The 22,797-nt window shown below is 44.4% G+C and overlaps 3 protein-coding genes across 7 annotated transcripts; 1 reads left to right on the forward strand and 2 right to left on the reverse strand.

Moving 5' to 3' along the window:
- Positions 1 to 3,017: 3,017 nt before the first annotated feature.
- Positions 3,018 to 6,505, reverse strand: LOC131672112 (innexin inx7-like). Its single transcript, XM_058949087.1, has 8 exons — positions 5,917 to 6,505; positions 5,718 to 5,808; positions 5,567 to 5,639; positions 5,332 to 5,509; positions 4,909 to 5,243; positions 4,632 to 4,822; positions 4,291 to 4,539; positions 3,018 to 3,614 (listed from the first exon to the last, which is right to left on the reverse strand). The coding sequence occupies exons 1-8, from the start codon at positions 5,993 to 5,995 to the stop codon at positions 3,560 to 3,562; spliced, it is 1,251 nt and encodes a 416-aa protein (XP_058805070.1). The 5' UTR covers positions 5,996 to 6,505; the 3' UTR covers positions 3,018 to 3,559.
- Positions 6,506 to 9,113: 2,608 nt separating this feature from the next.
- LOC131672113 (innexin inx2) lies at positions 9,114 to 13,876 on the reverse strand. 2 transcript variants are annotated; one of them, XR_009302598.1, is made up of 3 exons: positions 13,555 to 13,876; positions 11,870 to 13,113; positions 9,114 to 10,616 (listed from the first exon to the last, which is right to left on the reverse strand). XR_009302598.1 is itself a non-coding variant. In XM_058949088.1 (2 exons), the coding sequence occupies exon 2, from the start codon at positions 13,072 to 13,074 to the stop codon at positions 12,001 to 12,003; it is 1,074 nt and encodes a 357-aa protein (XP_058805071.1). In that variant the 5' UTR covers positions 13,075 to 13,113; positions 13,555 to 13,876; the 3' UTR covers positions 9,118 to 12,000. The 2 variants fall into 2 exon arrangements, 1 of the variants encoding a protein (XP_058805071.1); XM_058949088.1 differs by having other exon boundaries at positions 9,118 to 13,113.
- Positions 13,877 to 16,273: 2,397 nt separating this feature from the next.
- On the forward strand, positions 16,274 to 22,605 carry LOC131672142 (kynurenine formamidase). Of its 4 annotated transcripts, none has more exons than XM_058949160.1 (8): positions 16,274 to 16,526; positions 21,146 to 21,367; positions 21,437 to 21,538; positions 21,597 to 21,731; positions 21,812 to 21,890; positions 21,964 to 22,155; positions 22,222 to 22,384; positions 22,468 to 22,605. In XM_058949160.1, the coding sequence occupies exons 2-8, from the start codon at positions 21,166 to 21,168 to the stop codon at positions 22,600 to 22,602; spliced, it is 1,008 nt and encodes a 335-aa protein (XP_058805143.1). In that variant the 5' UTR covers positions 16,274 to 16,526; positions 21,146 to 21,165; the 3' UTR covers positions 22,603 to 22,605. The 4 variants fall into 4 exon arrangements, with proteins under 4 accessions (XP_058805143.1, XP_058805144.1, XP_058805145.1 ...); XM_058949161.1 differs by having other exon boundaries at positions 21,151 to 21,367; XM_058949162.1 differs by lacking the exon at positions 16,274 to 16,526 and adding an exon at positions 20,784 to 20,942.
- Positions 22,606 to 22,797: the final 192 nt, after the last annotated feature.

Consider the following 22,797-nt stretch of genomic DNA (forward strand, 5'->3'; position numbering starts at 1 on the left):
CTCTGTGCGAGAGAGCGTTCACGCCTAAACGCTCGTCTTGCTCGCTACCATGTGGCTTCGTTCTTTATTGACTTAAACAGCGGCCGATCCGGCTTTCAACAAATCCGAAGCGCGCTTCTATACGTTCCTATATATGCATTCGAATGAGCCGGCTTTTTGCCAATCGGCGTGTTTTTCAAAGACACATCGTTTCTCAACAACAACAACAACAACAACAACAACAACAACAACAACAACATTAACAGATCCGGCTATAACTGCTGCAACTGTTGTCTACAATGCCATTTGTTGAGCTCAACGCCCTTGTCGTTCGCGTCGGCAACAAATCCATAAACGTTACATCAGCTGAAATGGCATCTCTAGCTCCGTGGCAGTGGCTGTAAGGTCAATGCAGCCAATGCACAATCCCGAAATCCCGGGACAGTGTGATCGGACCTCCCACAGGGGATTGTCTAATTCAAGATTGATTTCTCTTCTATTGATCTATTTTGTATAGCGTCGCGAGACAACAGTTCGTATGCAGATTCTGCCGACTAACCTTCTCTCTGTCAATAACGTTCACGTCCGATCAACCTTGCATCCGACGATTGTATGTAGAAAATTACGGTTGACTACACTTTATTCATTATTTAATACAATCGTAACAATGCCAAAACTCCTGGTACACAGAGAGATTTAGATGCATATGAAAAGAAATGCCTCGATTCCAAAAGCTTTCGACATGCTTATGCCCTTGTTCGTACAATATTTTATATCCTTGTATACTTACGCGGCCTTCTGTCGTTCATAAAAGTGCCAGACTGTTGGGCTCACAGTAACATAAAAGTGCCAGCTACTTAGTGAAAAGAAAACTTGATTTTTCATGGGTTCTTGGTAATTCGACAAAAAAAATAGCCTTGATAAATATGGTTTTTAATCTTGTTATCTTTTCAAACAATTAGAAAACCTATTTCAAATTCTTTTCTGCTAAAAATTTTGTTTGATGCAGAATTCCCTAAAGTGTAGCAATCTTCAAAGTTATAAATAGCACAGGAAAGGCATTTAGATGAGATTTAAAGAATGTGCTTTGAAAGATTGAAATCGTGTATACTTATACCCGTTGAAATGAAATTTGAATCCAGCATAACGTTATTTTTTTTTTAGTTTCCGCATGTAATAGCAAAGAAGCGAAGCCACGAAAAGCCATAAAAAACAGTGTCTCCGTTTTTATTGATGTCAGCATTGCCGCAAACAACAGATAACGTGTCACAAACGTATAAGCTGATGGACCTAATGATTTTCAAATGGATTAAATTTTATAGAATCATGAAATATAGTAATCGAAAATTAAATGGAATTGTGAAGTGAAGTCCGATTGTATAATTGTCCTAGTTCTTTGTCTAGTTTGACCATTTGGTGACACCTAATAAAGTCGAATATATCGATATACGCGCATTCTAAAGCTAATTGTACATGATGTTCTTAAAAGTTGTCAATCAAGAGCGTTAACACTGTCGTTTAATTTCTCTGAGTTGTTTAGTTCTCGACTCGGAATAAATGTCTGGCGACTGTTGCATTATCGCGCGATTCGCGAGCTTCATTTTGAATTTGGAATAATGTCTTTTGCTCGAGTTTCCAGTAATAGTATACTCCTCCTGATCGTTTACTTGTTCGAAGCCTTAAAAGGCACATTGGCCAACTTTCATGCATCATCATAAATAGCACAGAATACACATCCAGCGAACGTGCTATTGCTAAGAGCTGATAAAAAGAGCAACGATGGCCGAGAGGCAATCCATCAGTTGTCTAAGGAAAGTAAGAAAATTGTAATTGACTGACGATTCTTGATCTCATTGTAACGATGCAGTCACAAGACGCAGGCACGTGCTTCAGCATCTAATAATCGCGTACACGGATAGCGGATAGTTCGGACATTGAAAACATGCTAAGATATCGATGTTTATATGATTATATAGAATAAGGCACGCAGTATCGTAGCCCAGTACGAACATGACACCGCGCTAATATCAAGTAATATCGGACTTTCGTCCGACCTCTGATACGTTACACATAATTCTACGCGGAACGGCTCTGACGCGAGAAAGATGAGATTCCGCGGGCGGGAAAGGAGATGAGCTTTATGTAACGCGTGCTCTGCAAACAAACCTACAAGTTTGTCAATAAAGCCTCGAGCTCAGGCCGATCGCGCAGATCGCAGCCAACTGGAGCTAGTGTGCGTCTTGCGTGTGCGCTACATCGATAAAGAGCCGCAGAACTACTCGCTTGGTTCGGGATTCCCAACAGACAGTCTTTCGTTCGTACGCGAGCGGAATGCCAGATAAGAGACAGACTCAATTACAGACTCTAATTGCCAAGGCAGAGCTTGTCTCTGTTCCTCGTGTTCCCCGACCATCGACTGGAGCTTCGACTGCAGCTTCGCGCGTGTCAGATGTATTTCGGTGGTCAGCTGGATGGCCGACGAACGCTCGTTCGACTTCAGATTGGAAAGAGACGAACTCGACAGACTCGGATTGCGCGCTCCGTAGCGCATCCAATTTGACGAACGAGTTTGGCTTTGAGAGCCGCTGAACTCGCGCTTGCCTCAATCGCTTCAATTGAGCGACGCATGTGACGAATGCGCGTCGAGTCGTGGCCGACTGCTTTATCTCGCATGCAGCAGCAGCCGCGCTCGCAGCGGCGTCGGCTCCAGATGCAGCACGGTGCAATCGCTGAATCTGCAACAAAGAGGCAGCGAGTCGACTGCTTTCCCATGGAAACATAAAAAAAAAAACGAGTACGAGGTCGTAATTAAAGCCGAGTGACACCCGTGGCGCGGCCTGCACAGCACTCCTCCACTGAACTCAGCACCCGCGCTCACGTAGGCGCCGGTGCTCCACATGACTCGCCTGGCCTCGACATCCTTTCTGCTTTCTCGCCATCATCGACGATTGCTCGAGCTCATACCTGAAGCTCTCCGCCTATCGACAGCTCATTGGATTACAGCGCTCATCGAGTTAACCAAACACACGAAAGCACTTTAAAACCATTTATTTGTTTCAGTTCCATTCGCTGCTCACATATGCACGCGCACTCGCAGTTACGAAGCGGTATAGCGCGCAATATCTTAATCTGCGACGAAGCTGACCTGCGAGCTCGCAGAGACAGTACAATCGATCGTCGCTCGTTCGACCAATACAAACGAAATTACAATGTTCGAACGAGAAGGAACGAGAAGGAACGAGAAGGAACGAGAAGGAACGAGAAGGACCGAGGAGGAACGAGGAGGAACGGGGAGGAACGAGGAGGAACGAGGAGGAACGAGGAGGAACGAGGAGAAACGGGAGGCAGAAGGATCGTTGATCCACCTTGTAGACGATCGCGCGACGCGAAACAACGTCTGAGAGCATGAACGAGCAGAGAGCTTGACCGGCGAGTTCCACTGATCCACCGGCGTTGAGGGCGAGGCAGCCAGCGTGGTGTACACTGCTTCCGCCAGCGATGTGCTTAGTCAGCATCCACGATGGTTACGATCTCGCGACGCCAGTCGTGCCGACGTTGCTCCAGGTGCCTCGCTCCCCGCTCAGGACATTAACAGCATTTTGGAGTTGTCGCTTTGCGCCTCGGCATCTTTTGCGCTAGACGCCAAGAAAATTCACTGGTTTAATCTGCTTGTTAATCGTGGGTCGAATAAGCAACGGCGCTGCGTGTGCAAGAGGCTTGACGCGACGTCGTAGTGCAGTCCGTGCCGACGGAGGTACAATAAAAAGCAGCAGCGAAGGCGCAGGCGGCTATCGCTCGTTAGACGGCGATTTGTCAGCGAGCGCAATCGACAAAGGACGCGATAATTTGAGCGCGCGGAATCCCGTCAAATCGTCGAGTTCCGCTGCGCTAGCGCGGCGACACTCTCCGTCGCGCGCGCACGCACGCGGATCTTATCGCGTGCAAGCGAGCGACGCTTTTCCAACGAGCCATCGTCGACAGTCGGAAAAAGTCGGGAAAGGGAGGCTCGCGACGGTCGCGTGCCCGTGTCGTGACGCGCGCGATCAACGTTAAGCGCGCTAACCGTTCATTCGTCGCAGCCTCTATCGCCTTCAGTCCGATTTTAAGCTTTTCATTGGTAACAAGCGAGCGTTGAAATCTGGTGGTGCGCGCGCGCGCGCAGTCGGTTCTTGGGAACAAGGACGACGGTGCGCAAGGCACCATTTTTGCGTACCGTCGCACGGTTTATTTGTCACAGCGGTACGAGCAACAAAGCGCTCTGGGCCAGTTGGCGCGCGGCCGTTGTCGTCGGTCGATCGGGCAATCGTTCACCTGTACTCGGTGCCCTTCAGAGGATCCTCTTGGGCCAAGCTGCGATACATGACTCGTCTCCTTTCCTCGAGGTCGAGGGCCAGTCCCTGCAGCAACTCCTTGAACACGTAATTCTCCACGTTCTTGGCTATGTAGTACAGGAACAGCCAGTCGCCGAAGTAGTATTCGTTGGTGACCTTGAGCACGTCCCAAGGGTTGTACCTCCCGGGGCAGGCCATTGCGAATACCCACTTATTGAAGAAGGTGCTCCTGCAACAGTTGCACCGCGACAGCTGTTTTCTCTCGCAGCCGAGCGATCGTAAACGCCTCTGACTGCCGAGAAAACGAAAACCTGCACGCACCTCGAGTGCAGAATCATGGTGAGGACCCTCCAGACAAGGCCCGCGAGGCTTAGCGAGGCAAGAATGACGAACCAAAACCAGAGAAACGTGTAGATCTTCTCGTTGATTATGTTGAGAGCCATGACGCAGAGGGCGTCGTGCTTTTGGATGTTTCCCGATGGCCCGTACTTGTGGAAGGTGCACTTGGTTACCTACGCTGTCGAGTCACCAACCACTGAGCTGAGAAATTAGTGTGTACGCGCAAACGATTATTTCAGCTACGTGCAGCGAGACTGACTTTCGGAAAGACCTCGTCGAAGGGGTTCTTCAGCTGGTCGTAGCTGGCCTCGATGGCGTCGTGCCCGAGGTCGAGAAATGCGCCGCCCAGGAACTTGTTGGTGATGTACATCTGGCCAATGACGTTGACCAAGTTCATCAGCTCGCACAGGCCCAAGTAGTAGGCCCAGGGCCGGTTCAGGTGCAGGCGGTTCATGAAAGCCGTGCGGATCTCCTGGATCTTGGCCTCCTTATCCTTCCTCGAGGGCACTACCGCGTTGTCCGTCACCAGCTTCTCGTCACGGAGCGCGATGGCCGCCATCTGCAGGCCCGAGGTCAGTGTGGCCAGTCGACCGCCTGCCAGAGTGCCAATTCGCGGCGGAGCGTCAACTTGGCCGGCAGATCAGAGCTGCAGTCTGTAGGCTGTATAGGTGCAAGCACGAACCTTCGACCGAGCGCCAGAAGTAGTGGGGAAGGTAGAAGAGCAGCGCCTGCAGGAACAGCACGAACGGCACCCACTGGTAGTAGGCGTGCCTGGTCACCTCGTCATTCTTGCCCTTGGGCCCAACTCCGAAGTGCGGGATCTCGCCCTCCTCCACCGCCGTCACGTTCATGTGCTTCACCTGCCAAAGCCCAGACTATGATTTGTCGCCGACGGCGTCAGCGCGCGGCGCACTTACCACCGTGAAGGTCGACATGAAGAAGCAGAAGGACTCCATGACGCCGCCCGGCACACCATCGTCCGAGACACACCTGCAAAGCGATCGATCGTTAAGCCCTGTGTGTCCTGGCCTGCCCGCCGGCGGCGCGGACGCGCACTCGCGCTTTCACCTGATGTGCTCGCCGATGTACTGTCTGGAGGAGACGAGCACCACGCACGAGAGCAGGATGAGGAAGGTCGCCCGGTAGTGCAGCTTGAAGACTGTTTTCGAAAAAGAGCTCTCGTTAGGCTACTTACGGCGCGTTCTCACTTGACAGCTGCTGTGGAGACGGCCACGCGCAACACCCATTATCCATACCCCACACTTACTGATGTTGTCGATGGAGGGCGAGTCGCGGTAGACTTTGAAGTTGAAGTGCTTCTTGAGCACGTAGAAGCTGCCAAACATGTTGCTGCTGGTGCTGGTGCTGCTCTCCCGGCAAAGTTGGCCGTGGCAGGCTGTGCGAAGCGACGAGCGCGCCGGTCGAGACAATTCTGGAGACGGTCTTATCGCGCAGCGCCGTCGTCGCGGTTATCACGCGCCTAGCAGGCAAGCGTGAGAGCTTCTGCGCCTCTGCTCTCTGCTCTCTAGTCCCGTCTTGGCTCGCCTCGCCTTGCCGATAAGCCGCGCGCGGCTCGCTGCGATAAGCCCACTGAAAGGCCAGCCTCGATGGCGGCGCGTCCACGGGATCGGAACCGTCCGCGCGACGAAGCATCACCATCCACCTGCTTCTTCTGTCCGCATGCTAATAAATATTTTTAGTTGTTTACGCTTCCTGCAGGGACCATGGGCTTGTTGACCGAGCCAACCGATTGCCGCAGCGCTCTGCAGATGCTTTATCTTTATATAGTTTTAATTTATATAACTGCCGTTTTTTCGGCGTATATCTCTTTTACGATGGTACAGACTTATCGAGAACTAGATCGTCGCTTTTTATTACACTTGATCAGCAAAGCACCAAGCGCTATCGCTCTGTGCGTGGCCTACGTAGCGGCATATTGCGTACGACCGAGTACAATCTTGGTAGCTGAGTTCAACTTGATTCCAGCTCGGCGAGTTCGCATTTGGTTGATCGATTTTTAACGATCTGTCGACAAGCCAGGGGCGGTTATCGACAGATCACTCTGGCTCGAGTCACTAATTGGCGTCAATCATCATTGTCCGGGCACGCGCGAATGACCTAACAATCGAGTCGAGAAAAGGTTGGGCGTTGAAACTGTCGAGATGAGGCCCAATCGATTGTACAATCGATGCTGGGCCCCGGCCCCGTAAGTTCTCCGGAAGTTCAAGTCGGTCGGCCGACGTGACAACTGGCAATGCTCATTTCACCCATTTCACCGGTACACGCTTGCAGCCCGATTGGAACGTTTGGGACGAGGCAGCTGGAACTCGTCGCAGGAGAGAATCGACAGCAGATCTCGGTGCTGCTCGTCGACCGAGCGAGCGTTGCGAAGACCCGTAATTGGAACGACACGATAAAAGGCATATTATCAGCGAGGAGCGACGTGACAAGCCGCGTGGCAGAGTCATTAATTCCCCGACTAACAAAGCAGCTTTTACAACGCCAAACGTTCCGTAGTAGGCCGATAAAGCAGTGCTTGTCAGGTGTTGCCTCTCATCTCGCGCCGTGCGCCATTCGTCAAATACGACTCGATAAGAGCTTCGCGCAGCGATAAGCCGCAGCAGGAGCGCTTGGCAGCCTCGTAAAAAACTGTCGAAACATCGCCGTAATGCCGAGCAAACAGAGCGCCTGCACCGACCGTCTCAACACGAAATCAACGTGCACTTCACAGATCTACCCTGCGCTCCTTAGCCGTGGCATTCCCACTTGAAGCGAGACGAGCCACGACGCTGTGCCCGCGCGTGCATAGAGCGGCGGTGAGCAGAGAAAGGAAAAGCCAAAACCTGGAATCGAAAGGCTACCGCTGCGGTGGCTATAGGACTTTGACCGGCCGTTGCCCCCGTCCGCGTACATACATATCGGCGCCGCTCGGCTCTCCGCGACCCGCAGCGGCCCATTCGCAGCCGCGCCTGCGGCTGTTCCAGTCGGTTCTGGGCCATCGTACATCCAGCAGCCGAGCTAGACCAAAGCAACGGCACGCGACTCGAATCGCTGCGGGCTGGTGGAGCGAAGTCGCCCGATCGGCGCGGCGGGCTCGCCTATCGCTCGTCGCTCGCCGCTCGCGTCGCACGATAAAACTGCTACCTCTTGGATTTTCTAAAGGCCGAGCCAACGGAGTCGATCGGCCGCCACATTGGCACGCCGGCCCGCCCGAGGCCGTTCGCCTTGACGTTCGGGGCCCACCGGCCCACGCCTCGGCTTTCGGGGGCGCCGGCTTACGCCGCCGCATTCCAGCGACTGCGCGCGCGCTCGCCCAGTGGCTTTCACGCCGCGGCGCCTCGACGCCGATCCATTCGATCGGCTTCTTCTCCTCGAGAAGGCTTGCGTTAGGCGCGGCAACGTCGGCCAGTGGCCCTGACTCGACCTTCGGTGCACGACCTGGCGCGTGTCTCCTCCGGCCGAGTGCGACGTGATCTCGATCCCGGCAGCGCAACGGTCACGCGCTGGCGAACCAAATCGAATCTAGCGCGCGTGCCGCCAGCAGGCCGCGGAGGGGCCTTCGAGTGACGATCACTGCCAGGCGGCACTTGGCATTTGGCACTTCCACGCGGGAGTTTCTCGCCAGCAGTCTGAGCTCTCTACGCGCGCCTCCCAATGTACCCACGCAGCCTCGAACAACAAGACGACCAGCACGAAAGCGAAGCGACACCGTTGCTACTCTTTTTCAGACATCGGCAAATTAGCGCTTTAAGATTTTTTTTAGGTCGTTCGGCTTTCCCTACTGCACTTCCGCCAGATCGGCATGCGTCGCCTCTTATCTCACATCTGTTGAGCAGCATCGATCACGAGTCAGCTGAAAGTTATGCTTTTATTCAAGCTTTTATTCCGTAATAAAGCGCGTAGCTCGAGTACGCGCGATCGTTTGCAAGCGATTAGTCAGTTTTTGGAATGAAGCCGATGTACGAACTTTTAGTTGCTCATCAGTACCAAGTACGAGAATTCGAATGCCTTTTTTTCTCAAAGCCAGACATCTCATTCGTATGATCGAAAGATAAAAAAGATGCTTTTATTTGGAGTACAACTGTCCACTCGTTGAAACACCTATTAATACGTCCCCCTTGCCTCTCTCTCGCCGTACGTGTCTTGCAGCTTTACTCCAGCAGCTTGTCCACAACAACAATCGAGCAATAGCCCCATGCAGTGCTTGCACATTTTATTTGGAAAAAGATTAAATGCTCGTCTTCCACGGTCCTTTCGCCTGTGTAAATATCTGAAAAATCTCTGAAAATATGGCGATCTCGAACAATTAACTAATCATCAAGCTGTCACGAATCTATGGACAGTTGAAGGATCCTTGCACGCTCCGTACGCTGCCGTCGATGCGAAAGAAATAGCTCGGAAAAGCGCTCTTGATTCAACTCGAGTACAGCCTAAACGCCCGTGTATTATCGAAAACCAAAAGTTACGCTCGCCATTACATAATTTACCACGGTGACGTAGGCAGATACCGCGACGTTCTTTTCTTTAGGATCAGGACAATAAATCATAAGTGACAAAATCATTGATAAAATCATAATTTTTATTGAAAAGAAAGGAAAAGAAAAACAAATAAACTTGACAAACCAAAAAGAGGCTAAACTGGTTAGATTTTAAATATGATGTTTATACGAGCGTGTGCTACGTGTACTTTTGAAGCCAAAAGCCCTTAACTTTGAGCACTTCATTTAATTACGAAAGATAGTAACGAGTGGCAGATGCGACATGACCACTGCGTTATTTCTTATGTAGTCGCCAATTTTCATATGAAATTCCGCTCACACATACCAATATACGCATTTTTTTTGCTACTGCTTTTATGCTTTACTTTTAAATATTAATTATTGTCAGAGCTTACTAACTGTGCCATCAGAAACATTACCAATTTCCACTCGATTTTTGACGAAATTAGATAACTTTCTCTCCCGGATTTAAAAAAATCATAAAAGATATAATACGTACGATTAAGCTCGAGTGACATGGCAATTACAGTGCGATAACAGTTAAATGATAGCTACAAATTTGATTCTCTTTAGTCGTAAAATCTAATGTTACTGTATAGCGAAAGGCAAAAAAAGAAGCGCTTCATTGGCGTTTCGTATTCCTTGGCTTCTTACAACAGACTAAGCGAAGATAAAAAAAAATCTAAACGCTTACGTAGCAATATTCGCATTTATTGCATTACACCTACGCTCGGCAGTATTATAGTTAGATATATGAATGAAGCCATTACTTTCCTCAAGTCGAAAGACCTTAGAAAACTAGGTAATTGCACAAAATATTCCTTCATTCATTCGTTTTCATTTTTTATTAATTTTTTTTATGAAAATAACGCTAAAATCTCTTGTTTGATACGAATGCAAAAAGTGCACGCAGTCTCTCTGAAATTTTGTGCTCTATCGATAACCTACCATTAGAATCGAAGAAAAAAAAAAAAAGAGAAACGCTCCGTTATTTGGCAGTCCTGGATAATCGATTGGTCCCTCTGTTGCTTTTTACAACAACTGGTATCGTCAATTTAACAATGTACGCTGTCATTACAAGAAAAAACTTATCATTTTAATGCGCGAGGAACAGACAAAAAATTACATGTATCTACACGCTTCCGGCATATGTGTATGTATGTATATATGTATGTATGTATGTATATGTGTTAATCATGTTATACACATAATTATTTATATATATAATATTCTTTTCTACGAGCTAAAGAGTAATGCTTCTGTCCATAGAATACAATTACTATGTAATGACATGACGTAGAATGAAAAATAAAGTTAATGAAGTTATCAAGATTAATAAACTGATGGGACAGCTAAAATTTACCCTATAATGGAAGGACGGCGCCTTGCTCTCACCAAGATGTTGCCTTGTTTCCTTTCCCTCCTCTTTTTCTCACTGCCGACGGTTGACTGGTTTTCGTGCAACTTTCTATTGGATCAGGAAAGACAATCGGTGATATACGTGCGTGTGCCTGAGTGTAATGATAGTGTAATATGAGAGATTAAAAGGATTAAAGAGTCACTTGTGCATCAAATGACACGAACGTTAAGACACTGCTTTTGAAAGGTCATTGCCCGCCAACAGACATGATTAATAATCAAAAGCTTTCTTTTTAATTAAAATTATCCGTTCGTTGCTTGAAGCTATACATACACCTGACCCGTAGCGTTGAAGCTTAGCAATAATTTACGGCGAGCAAACTTTTTTCAACTAGGAATTAAATCTTTATCATTTACAACGCCGGGCGATTTCTTTAACTATCAATTTTTTTGTCCCGTAAAGTTTATTCAATATTGAAACATTTTTCGCTCGTAAATGTAGGTATGTAAATGTACCATCAGCTAACACATAAACATCATCAAATAATAATAATTTCGTGGTATACAAGTGTCGATTTTTGATTTGACAAATGAAAACAGTATTGGAATTTGGAAAGCGTTCCTTCGTGCGCAGAATAGTCAAAACCGAAGGATATTTTTAAAGAATTGAGACAAAAAATGATCATTCTTTTCTCCGCTTCAGTTCAAAATGGAATCGAACATTTGCGCAGAGATCTTTTATCAATCTGCCGTCGTAACAATTGAAATATCGGAAAGCAGTACAAACGAAAGGCTCGATTGTACCTTGATTTATCGCAAAAACGGAGGGAAAGTTGGTTGCGCGTAATCGCATTCCGAATAAAATTAACTGGAAGGCTGGGGCAAGGGAGACGGGGAGGATGCCGTCCTCCGTTTATCACATAATTAGAGTTTACGCGGCCGTGCGCTTGTATCACGTAAAGTATATATCTTAGAGGCTCGTGAACTGGCGTTCAATGATTCGGATGGTGTCGAGAACGAAAAAAGCAGGTAAACGAAATTGGGCGACAGTGAGAAAGCGAAGGGGGAGGGAGCGAGGAGAGGGCTAAGGAGGAAGAGAGACTGAGAAAGGTCTCTCTGGAAGAAGGAAGACAGCGGAGGTTCTCAAAGAATGAGAAAATCACGTTAAAAAGGTTTCTCTCCCTTTTAGAGCAGCCGCCGTCTATCGGAAAACGCGCGAAGCACACGAGTACCAGACAATGGTTGCATTCTTTGGCCGCGCTGCCGCGGCCACGAAGCGACGAGTTGTCTGACGTGCCTCGTCTCGATCTTTCTCTCGCTGCTGGAACTAATCTATCACAATTTATATATTTTACTACGTACAAATGAGCTCCTTCTCGAGCGCGCTCGCGCGTTTGGCACTCTTTCGTGTCTGTAATGCTGGATCCTGGCGCGCACGAGCGCGCAAGAGAGTTGAAAGGAAAAATTGGAAAGTAAGTGTTCCCGCTGCCTTCTTAGACGTTCTCTTTGCCCTCGAACTTTTTGGCGAGGTCGGCGATTAGTTGCTTGTAGATAAGCGGATCGATATTCTTGCCAAGCTGGTAAAGGATGAACCAGTCACCGATCTGGCATCTGTTGGAAATTGTCTCGATCTGATCTTGGGTGGACAAGCGCGATCTCGCTCGCAACAGAATTAGGCGCAACTTGGGCCCGGCCACGACGGCGGTGCGGTACGCTAGGCTTAGACCACTGAGCACCGACAGTATGATGAACCAGAACCACAGGAACACGTAGATCTTCTCGTTGACGATGTTCAGCGGCAGTACGCACAGACCGTCGAACTTTTGCACCGTCCCGGACGCACCGTACTTGTGGAAGGTGCATTTGGTTACCTTCGGGAACACCCTCGACATCGGATCCATGCGCTCCTCCGGTTCCATTTCTGTGAACTTGACCACGTCCGAGCCGTAGGTAGTGAACTCGCCATCCAGGAAAAAGTCCATAAAGTAGATCTGGCCGACGACGTTCGCGAAATTTAAAAGCTCGCACAAGAAAAATCGGAAGGCGTAGAAGTTTTGCGAGTGCAAGTTTGTGGCGAAATAGTCGACCAGTAGCTTCCTGCGATCAGTTTTGCAATCTTCACTGACCACCGGACAGTTCAGGTCCATGACGAGCATCTTGATTCTACCACCTTCCCATGTCTTCCAGAGGTAGCGAGGTACATAGAACAGAATGGCTTGGAAAAACAGGCAGAAGCACACCCACTGATAGTACTTGTGGTACTTGACTTCCTCTCCTTCCACGTGAGAGCTTACTCCTGGCTGAACAATGTCTCGGCCCACTATGCCACTGCGATTTGGAATGGTAAAGGTCGAGTAAATCCAGCAGTATGTATCCATAACGGGTAGTGGAATCTCATCTACAATGCAATCTATGGGGTCTCCAATGTATTGCCTGGACGTGACCAACAATGAAAAGGCCACTAGAATGATGAAGGTTGCCTTGTAATGTAATCTAAATACATTATTGTCTATGCAAACTGCATCTAGCTTCAATAAGCCCTTGACAGAGCCAAAGACGTCAAACATTTTGATTTTTCTTTTTTGACTCTTCACCAATTAACAGCCCTGTGAAGGAACATCAGCAAAGTATTAGTACAGGAACTCTTAGACTGGTACCCACTGAAGATAACAAAAAACTTTTAGTAAGCGATAGCTGTGCAATTGGTAAGAGGCGATTCATCCGAAATCGTTAATGATAAAAGTATTATTAGCTATTTTTCATCGGCAATGACGATAAATCGTTTAATAGAGCTAGCTTCTTTTTACATTAAACGCTGCATGTTTGAGTGTACTTGTTACGGGGAGCAGTAGAATAAGGAATAACAGTAAACGCGTGGAAGTTGAAACAACGCATCCTAAAAAGCGTGGATAAGGGGTACAGTCGACACGTCGACAGTGACATAGTATCCTATATGTATGGGGGTCAATAAATGAACCAACTGAGAAATTTGTGCACTCGCAGTCAATGCTAACAATGGTTGCTACAGCATCGTGCGAGCTACATACCTTTTTATCAGCGGGCGGGTTTCGACTAAAGAGTGCGTGAATCCTGCGCGGAGCGTTCCGTTTTTGTTCTTGCTAGCAGCAGCGTGGAAGAGACAGTGGCATATTCACAGTTAGCTTTGGTGTATTTTCTTGTTCACAGGAGAATATTCGCAGCACTGAAAGAGCACTTTCGACGAGGCGATGTAACAGCACTTGCGCTTGACTTTCTTTTACTGCACACTCGATGGCGATCCAATACTACAGGATTATAGCGTCGTTGGACTCGTCTCGCTCTCGCAATGATCGAGCACGCGAGCTAGGCGTCGGGGACTGAGCTCGTGCTCGCGGCGGGACCCTTCCTTTCTCCCCTCCCTCCCCCTTCTCCAGTTACGGAGCCGCCGGATGAGGCTCTCTCTCTCGCACGACACACGCTCTCCCCCACGCAGGTCGTGCTTTATCTCGCGCCCCACTCTCCTTCCTGTCCACACAGTGATCGCTTTGGCTGACTGGTTGGTCTGCCTGTCTGCCTGTTTAGCAGCGTGCATGTGTGTGCGTGCAAAGAGTCGGCCCCACCATCAGCTATTACACCGTCGACACTGCACACAACTATGCTTTCGTGCACAGTCGCTCCTTTATCTTCTGGCAGGGCGCAGCACACGAGCATGAGCACGCTGCATGACGCTCAACGCTCAACGTACTCGGGGTACTGCGCCTGCGTCTCGCACAGGTTAAACCTGTTGAAACCTAAACCCAGGTCTATGTCTACCCGATAAGAATCAGTATTCGGCGCTCGCCAAAGCCTCTGTCTTTTGTCTTGTAATGTTTTTTCGTAAACGTATACGTTGCTATTCTAGCTTTTCGTGACATGCGGTTCCACATGTCAGACAGGATTTTCGGTTGCGTACGTGACTAACGAGACGCCGATCGATCGTGAAGCTGCACGTTGCCTGATGGAAGGAAGCGAGCACGGTGTCCCTGAAATATTACGTTTCACCGTGACAAAGCGTGTTTATCATAGTTAGTTTTGGTTGGGGCCTTATTATATATATAACAGCATCGGGAGCGCGGCACCGGCGTGAGTAGAACAGAGGGAAGAGGGAACCAACTCCTCCGTCCACGACGTCGGTGCCCAGCTGACGGTATGTGCGGCGTGCGCATGATCCAACGTTGCTATGGTGGCCAATACGCAGCGCAAGAACGCCAGGAAGAAGGGTCCCCTCGCAAGAATACCAGCATTGCCAGCCTTCTCGCAGTGGCTTGCACACATGGCCGTTGCGCATGGTATGTAGTGGGGAAGTGGCTAATGTATACGTACGGCGCTACCTATAGCAGTGAAAGCAGACTGTCCTTTCGAGGTGCCTGATCGCTAGTACGTCTCCCCTTCTTCTCTTTTCTCTCTTGAAGAAATTCTTGGAACGATTGCACCTTCTGCGCTGTGAATGCTTTGTCAATGACGTAACAGGCTGGCTAGTCGGCGTCATTGTAATGTGAATTGGATTGAAAAGCACGTAAAGACGTGCTTCCCGTGGCATTTATGTTCACAATTGATTGCTACGCTGTGATCGAAAGCGAAACATCGTGGCAATAAGAAACGCAAGCAGGTCTTCCATTTGACTAATTGTTTGCTTGCAAAAAAGCACACGATTGCACGATGAATGTTCGCAAAGGATACCAACAAGCTGGAATTATATTTGCTGGCAACACTTGTCAAATTTTAATAGACTAAAAGGGCGGTTCATCGAGACGTAATTGGTGCTATTATTTTCTCGGATCGAATCTTGCCGCCGTAGCAAGAGAGAATAGCAGTACAGCTACATGGTGCCGCGCATTTACCTAAAGTTTGATGTGGTTCGATTGTACGTTGGTGCTACATCGTTTATCCATATATAGCTTTATAGCCTGCGGCTCTATCTGATACGAGACTTTCGTTTGCTGCCCTTTCGTGCGCAAGCAAGCACACACATGAGTGGTTTACCATCGAGATTGCGCGACTCGTCATTATGGTGCTTATCGATCGAAAATCAGCGAAATATGCATGTATAAATGGGGAATAAAGCTATGAAAACATAATTGACACCAACGTTCGATTAGAGGCGCACAGTTCTTTATTGTGCGCATTTTTTGCTTGATCTTGCTTGTGTCGAATCTGTAAGACAATTCGCGCAGGACATTTTATACTCTTCCGTTTGTTCCAACTAATTACGCTTCTACAGATCCTACACTCAAACGGAATCCAATGGAGTTATCAACAATGCTCCAGAAACCTTAATCGTGCTACGTGTTGGCCGAGTCACCAATTGCTCGTATTGACGAGGACAAGGTTCGCGAGAAATGTCATAGGGACAGGCCGACTTTCGATTTGAATTTTTTCTCAAGCATACTGCGATCAACTGCTCTCGAAATAATTTAATTAAATAAATTACCTGTCGAATAATTTAATCCAGTCGGCGGCTATTTACTTTCAAAGCGATCTCATTTATTCGCAGTCAAGATTGCGACTAAAGTCAATGCAGACATAGCAGCCAATTTCGAATTGACTTAGCGCAACAAGTGAAGTACAAGATGCTATCCACATCCATCAAGAAAATTATAATTTTACAAAAGAGGAACCGAAACCCCATCACCTTTGAATGATTGCTTTAATTACTTCAAATCTAAATCGAGAATTCACGCTCGAAAAACGTATATACTGTGACTATAGAGTTGCACTGTTCATCGCGCCAGCTGTATCAGAGATAAGCAGTGCAGACGAGTGAGCTGAGGTTGGCGTCCGGTTTTTCTGGTTTGCGAGAATATGAGCCAAGAGCGCAGATATTCTAGAGCTGTGATTTATTCGTCGAGGTTCTCAACTGACTGGAATGCTGATTGATTCGTTTGTATATTTAAATACAAGCTAACGTTGAACTAATTACAGTTGAAGACTCGCGGTATAGCACGTAGGCACGGAGTAATCACGAAACAGAAGCAGCGCGCATCATAAGTTGCGGTAACGAGTAAGCATGATAAAGTAAAATTACGATTATAACCTCTGATGAATCAATATTGTTACTTTCTACAGGTCAAATGAAAATCTTAATTTGATATTTTTTTATTTATTTATTAACCAGAGTAAATATGGGTACATTACATAACAGCAATACACACACACGCGCGTGCACGCACATGTACTCACACACACACGCGCGCGCATACACATATACATTACAAAATTTGTAATCCAGCAGAGCCAATAGTTCCTATTTCCTGGTCTAGACTACAAATTAAAACTAAAACTCGCTTCGCTCAGGCGTAAATACTACACGAGACAAGAATCTACTTTCCCGCACTTATATCGTAATGTACGATTGTAAGAACTCATTCGATATTTTTAAGAGGGGAAAATGTGGAAAAATCCATCATAAAAATGCTATTCCGTCAGACACACCTTAATAGGGCACGTCAGTACCGGTTATTCTCCTCGGTCGCCTTAAGATGTTGAAGACCAAAATTTGCCCCTTTTGAAGAGGCGAGAATGGTGCGACAAAATCTAGAAGCCTATTAGTATCCACCCGCTACCGAGTCATTTCAAGACGAACAGTTGGGTAATTCTAGGCTATTTCGATTGACTTGTAACCCTTAGATTACGGATTTTTTTTTAATTTGGCACAATTGTTGTACACATAAAACTGAGATTTTTCCCAAATTTTGGAGACGATACATTAATTATATCAAAAGTTATTAACAATTAAAGAAAAATGATAAAAAATTTTCAAACAGCTATATTTTAAAAACTAATAAAGATATCGAAGTCGGATTTTTTTCAAAATACTTATAATGCCTTAAAATTTCGAAATAATTACAACAATAAACAATAAAAATTTTTTTTCGAAAGTTATTAACTTTTTGTTTAAACAATTGCTAATATCTCAAAAAGTATATTTTTTTTTTGAAAAATTCTTGCTCCTACGTATTCCTGAGGATTTTTGCTATCGAAATCAATCATAAAATTCAAGGGCCCGACATATCGGAAAGCGTAGCCCTAATCAAAAGAAGACGCCTCGGCGTAAGGCTGCGGTAGCGCTCCAGCGGACTCACGGTCGAAAGGTACTTTAGCTTTAATCTAAAAAACTAATAAAGATACCGAATCGGAGTTTTCCCAAATTACTTATAATACCTTGAACTTTCGAAATAATTACAACAATAAACAATAAAAATTTTTTTTCGAAAGTTATTAACTTTTTGTTTAAACAATTGCTAATATCTCAAAAAGTATATTTTTTTTTTGAAAAATTCTTGCTCCTACGTATTCCTGAGGATTTTTGCTATCGAAATCAATCATAAAATTCAAGGGCCCGACATATCGGAAAGCGTAGCCCTAATCAAAAGAAGATGCCTCAGTGTACGTCGCAACGACAGCAGGACGTCTTCGTGGTCTTACGCTGAGGCGTCTTCTTTTGATTAGGGCTACGCTTTCCGATATGTCGGGCCCTTGAATTTTATGATTGATTTCGATAGCAAAAATCCTCAGGAATACGTAGGAGCAAGAATTTTTCAAAAAAAAAATATACTTTTTGAGATATTAGCAATTGTTTAAACAAAAAGTTAATAACTTTCGAAAAAAAATTTTTATTGTTTATTGTTGTAATTATTTCGAAATTTTAAGGCATTATAAGTATTTTGAAAAAAATCCGACTTCGATATCTTTATTAGTTTTTAAAATATAGCTGTTTGAAAATTTTTTATCATTTTTCTTTAATTGTTAATAACTTTTGATATAATTAATGTATCGTCTCCAAAATTTGGAAAAAATCTCAGTTTTATGTGTACAACAATTGTGCCAAATTAAAAAAAAATCCGTAACCTAAGGGTTACAAGTCAATCGAAATAGCCTAGAACTACCCAGTTGCGAGAGCAAGTCGGATTTTCTCTTGTACTAATGAAATATATTTATTATATACATTCGTTACATGGATATATCAAATTCTATAATAAATAAAGTTATGTCGATAGCAAAGATTTTCAACAATTAACACTCAGTGAACAAAATAAACCAAATTGATATAATGCAACCAGCTGATCGTAATTCGCGTCTTCGCCCCCCCCCCCTCCTGGCCGGTCATTACAACGTTAAGTGTTCATTGAAATTTTTATTACATATTGTTACTACGAAGCGCCAAGTTTCTGTCGAGGTCGTAGATACAAATAATTAAAAATTGACGCTTCAAAGTAATAAGGTACATTTGCTTAATATGCACCGATATTTCGAATTTAAGTACGCTATTGCTACGCCACCTCGTGGCAATTATTTAGTACTGATAAACTGATACTGAGGGTCTGTCTCCATAGGGCCTGCCTGAGTCCGTCCGAGCCGGCCGAGATTTTTTATGGGCACGCCATCTCTATAATTTCGTGTTCATGCGTTTCTCGTATTGGCTGCGTCCGATCGGGCTCGTTTATGTAAACGCAGCCATTCACTATGAAACTCGCCATTGGATACGAAATTATAGAGATGGCGTGCCCATAAAAAATCTCGGCCGGCTCGGACGGACTCAGGCAGGCCCTATGGAGACAGACCCTGATGTCAGTGATGTCATTGGTGAATATGTATGTCAAAATTTTGAAGGCTACGAAATGTTGATTCCAATTTTCGAGTATCTTTTGTGCTCTGGCTAAAAAAATTTTTTCAATATGTTCTAGATGAGTATGTAGAAATTAAGCTATCTTATTATTCCCAAAACGAAATTTCTTATGTACCATTCGATTCGCTGTTTTTTACCCCTTCTAAAACTCTTTTCAACATTTTTGCAATGTATTATTTAGTCAAATGTCATCTCGATTACTATTTTTACTTAATGTTGTCAATATGGCTGCTTGCAAAAAAAAAACATAAACAATTTATAAAAACTAGTAATCACTAAACACTTGTTAATTTGTACAAGTACATAAATAGTTCCAATTCTTGCGCCAAATCATTACGTCATATCAGTAAGCCATCAATTACATGCCATAACTTCGATCTTCAATACCAGTCTTAATCAATATAGGCTCCACTACTTTTCGTTCTTTGTTTTAGTAAGGAAAATTACAACTTACAGTTTATATATTGGTTTAGTTATGAATTTATGAATGCAAGTAAAGCAAAATAGACACAGGAAAACTTGACATGCGTAATAAAGACTGTAGAATTAGGGATTGTATTTGCTCTGACTAGCGTGTATAGATAACAAAGATTATATATTATTTATAAAATAAATTTTGAATGTTGTTACATATTATATTTTAAAATATTTATTCAAAGACATTTCTCAATTAGAAACTACATTCTGTTTCAGTTGTTATGACTTTCGCCTGCTTTTAATTTGAATAAAACTATTTTTTATCATTTTTATTTGAAAATCTGTGTTAATAAGAATCTAAATTTTAATATTTTATTTAAATCAAAGTGTAGTTTTCTAAATTAGCATTTACTAAAAAGTATGGAAAATAACTGTAACGTTAATTCCAATAAATTTTTACATTAAAACTTATTTTCAAGAGTTTTACATAATTTTTACCTTCCAAAATTCATTTTCCAAAAGGGGCGCGCTATATTGAACATACTGATTGGCGCATTTAAAAAAAGTAATTTGCTACAAAGGCTGTCGTTCAAGCTACGTATCATCAAATTGATGGTTCAATGATTTATTTTAAAGGACTAAGTCTAATACACATATGTGCACATGCATACTGCCACATGACGGTAACCTACCTGACTCAGTTAATCAGAGAACGTATAAATGATTTCATTTGGTAGGCTATTACTTTTTTATATAAGATTATATAGGAAATAGGAAGAAAGAAAAAGCAAAACGAACATATTTATTTTAAAATTATTTCATTTCTTTTCGTCAAGAATTATTTAGTAAGAGCCACGTGACCATCATTCAGTCAATCAGAAAACGAATAAACTATTTCCACTACCAGACCTATATATTTTTTATGAGCATCAGAAATCTCTTTTTTATAAAAAGATAGGAGAGTATAGCTTTCAAATGAATTCTACGTCCAAAAATTCACTTCTGATCAAAAGTTACGGCTGATCGCGCATAAGTAGGGCGTATTAGACAAATGTACAAATTTTTAATTAGCAAAGAAAATTAGTTTTTATGCACTTGTATGCTGGTAGAACAAACGATAATTTTGAAATTATCTCTAGTAGGTTATATATTCTATTTGTATGAGACTTTACCGTTCAAAACAAGTATGTTGCAAGGTTTACAATACTTTGGTGTAATCGGAAACTTTGCTCAAATGACGTAGTATGTAGTTATGCAATCGCTGTAGTCGAATGTTTCAGTTTACACAAGCTGCGACAATCGAAAAATATGTATATGGTCAAATCTTTGCGTGCTATCTTAGTGCCGACAAAAAAAATGAAGTTTTATAATAACGTAAAGTAACTATAAGACCTCTGGGAGAGCTGAACACATAAAGCGAATGCGTTTTCAGTTGTATCAGATGTGGTGGAACTGTGCCGTTACGTTAGAGATCGTTCAGCTTGTCCATTCATCTCTCCCTCTCCCTCTCTCTTTCTAACATTTCAAAGAAGCTAACGAACAAATAATAAAAGAATACATTGTGTACTATACTTTAGTAAAGCTTTGCAGTGGGAAGATGAGTAAGGAGGTAATTGATCAAGGTGTTGAAGCGAGTGGAACAGCAGCAAGCGGCATGTATACCGAATGCAGTCCATCCATTGATTTATTTAAACGCCTCGATTCACAGCAACTAGAGAAGCTCTACTTGCCTAGCAATTGGAGCAAAAGGCACGGACCGACGGAATTATTAGTACGTTACTTCGAGTTTTGTCAAGATGGTGAGTACACGAATTCGACTGAATAAAGTTATTATTTAACAAATTGACAATTGTTATGCTGACCCTCAGCAACACTCCGAGCCCGCTGTACCTTCCAACACGAGCTTGATATTCCTTACGGGCCCGGCGAGAAAACCAAATACGACATTTATGGGACGAATCTCCCAAAAGGTATGCATGTTTCTATCAAAGCAATACAAAACTACAGCATTGCTCATCTTTTACGCAGAAGCACCAATTCTCCTATTCATTCACGGTGGTTATTGGCAAGAGTTTAGCAAAGATTTATCGGGATTTGCAGTGCTAAATTTTGTTACTCACGGTATCAAAGTTATCATCGGGGGTTACGATTTATGTCCTGCAGGTAGTTATTGTTACATACACCTATAGAAATATACAGCCGTCTATATCGTCAAGAGAGATATTGTTGTACGTATATTTCAGTAACATTGACGGATATCGTCCAAGAAACCAAGCAACTAGCGCAAACAATTTTAACGTTAGCCCGATCGTCAGGATCAAAGTAGATATGCAAACAAAAATGTCGCTCATTTCATGACGCTAAATCATTCACACTATTCTCCCTACTTACGCAGATGCGTGTGGATAGTTGGTCACAGCGCTGGTGCACATCTTGCCGCGAGCCTCTTGCATGATCGCGACTGGTTAAGATCCATGGATAAGCTTGGCTGCAGACATTTTCTCAAAGGTCTCGTTCTTATCAGCGGTATTTACGCTCTTGAACCTCTTTTACGTGTGAGCGTCAATAACCTTTTACAGCTCACGTCGTAAGTTAACATTTCAATTTCAACTTTAAAAAATATATCAACTTTATTTACAAAACAATCTTTCAGAGACGAAATAAAGTTATTTACATTTGCGCCTTTGTACGGTACGGAAAATAACGCGGCGGCGGCGGCGGCACCGGCGGAACCCTTGCAGAATCTCAAAGTCTTGGTAACGGTCGGTGAATGTGACTCGCCAATTTTCGTTGAGGAGTCGCGTCGCTACGCGAGGGTAACTACTGCAATTACCATTAATTTACTATGCGATGGAAGGTGTAAAAGCTAATAAAAATAACGATTAATGTTTAATTTCAGCACATCACAATGTTTGTTGATAACGTCGAGTTTCTACTAATAAGAGACAATACCGATCACTTTGATATCGTACAAAATCTTATAAAAACTGACTTTAGCCTGTCGGAAATCATAATAAATTACATAAAGTCTTAACTTATAACTTGTCAACCATACTGTCAATAAACTCTTCAAGTCTTCAACTTGCGATAAGTCATTTCGATACTAAAGTAAGAAAGTATGATTTAATCCTCGTGTGGACATTTGAAGAGGTTACACGAGGATGAAATCATTTTCTCGCGCATGTGAATCGAATTTTATTTTTCAACTCGACCGATACGAGATGAGATT

Source organism: Phymastichus coffea, unplaced genomic scaffold (genome assembly GCF_024137745.1).
Source record: "Phymastichus coffea isolate CEN01 unplaced genomic scaffold, Cenicafe_Pcof_1.1 PCOF00143, whole genome shotgun sequence".
NCBI classification, from domain to species: domain Eukaryota; kingdom Metazoa; phylum Arthropoda; class Insecta; order Hymenoptera; family Eulophidae; genus Phymastichus; species Phymastichus coffea.

Coding starts and splice junctions, on each gene's coding strand:
- LOC131672112 (XM_058949087.1), bottom strand. CDS start 5,995: ATGTTTGGCAGCTTCTACGTGCTCAAGAAGCACTTCAACTTCAAAGTC. Junction 5,244..5,331: donor CTTCTGGCGCTCGGTCGAAG/GTTCGTGCTTGC, acceptor GCACTCTGGCAG/GCGGTCGACTGGCCACACTG. Junction 4,540..4,631: donor ACCATGATTCTGCACTCGAG/GTGCGTGCAGGT, acceptor CAACTGTTGCAG/GAGCACCTTCTTCAATAAGT.
- LOC131672113 (XM_058949088.1), bottom strand. CDS start 13,074: ATGTTTGACGTCTTTGGCTCTGTCAAGGGCTTATTGAAGCTAGATGCA.
- LOC131672142 (XM_058949160.1), top strand. CDS start 21,166: ATGAGTAAGGAGGTAATTGATCAAGGTGTTGAAGCGAGTGGAACAGCA. Junction 22,156..22,221: donor AACCTTTTACAGCTCACGTC/GTAAGTTAACAT, acceptor ACAATCTTTCAG/AGACGAAATAAAGTTATTTA. Junction 22,385..22,467: donor AGTCGCGTCGCTACGCGAGG/GTAACTACTGCA, acceptor GTTTAATTTCAG/CACATCACAATGTTTGTTGA.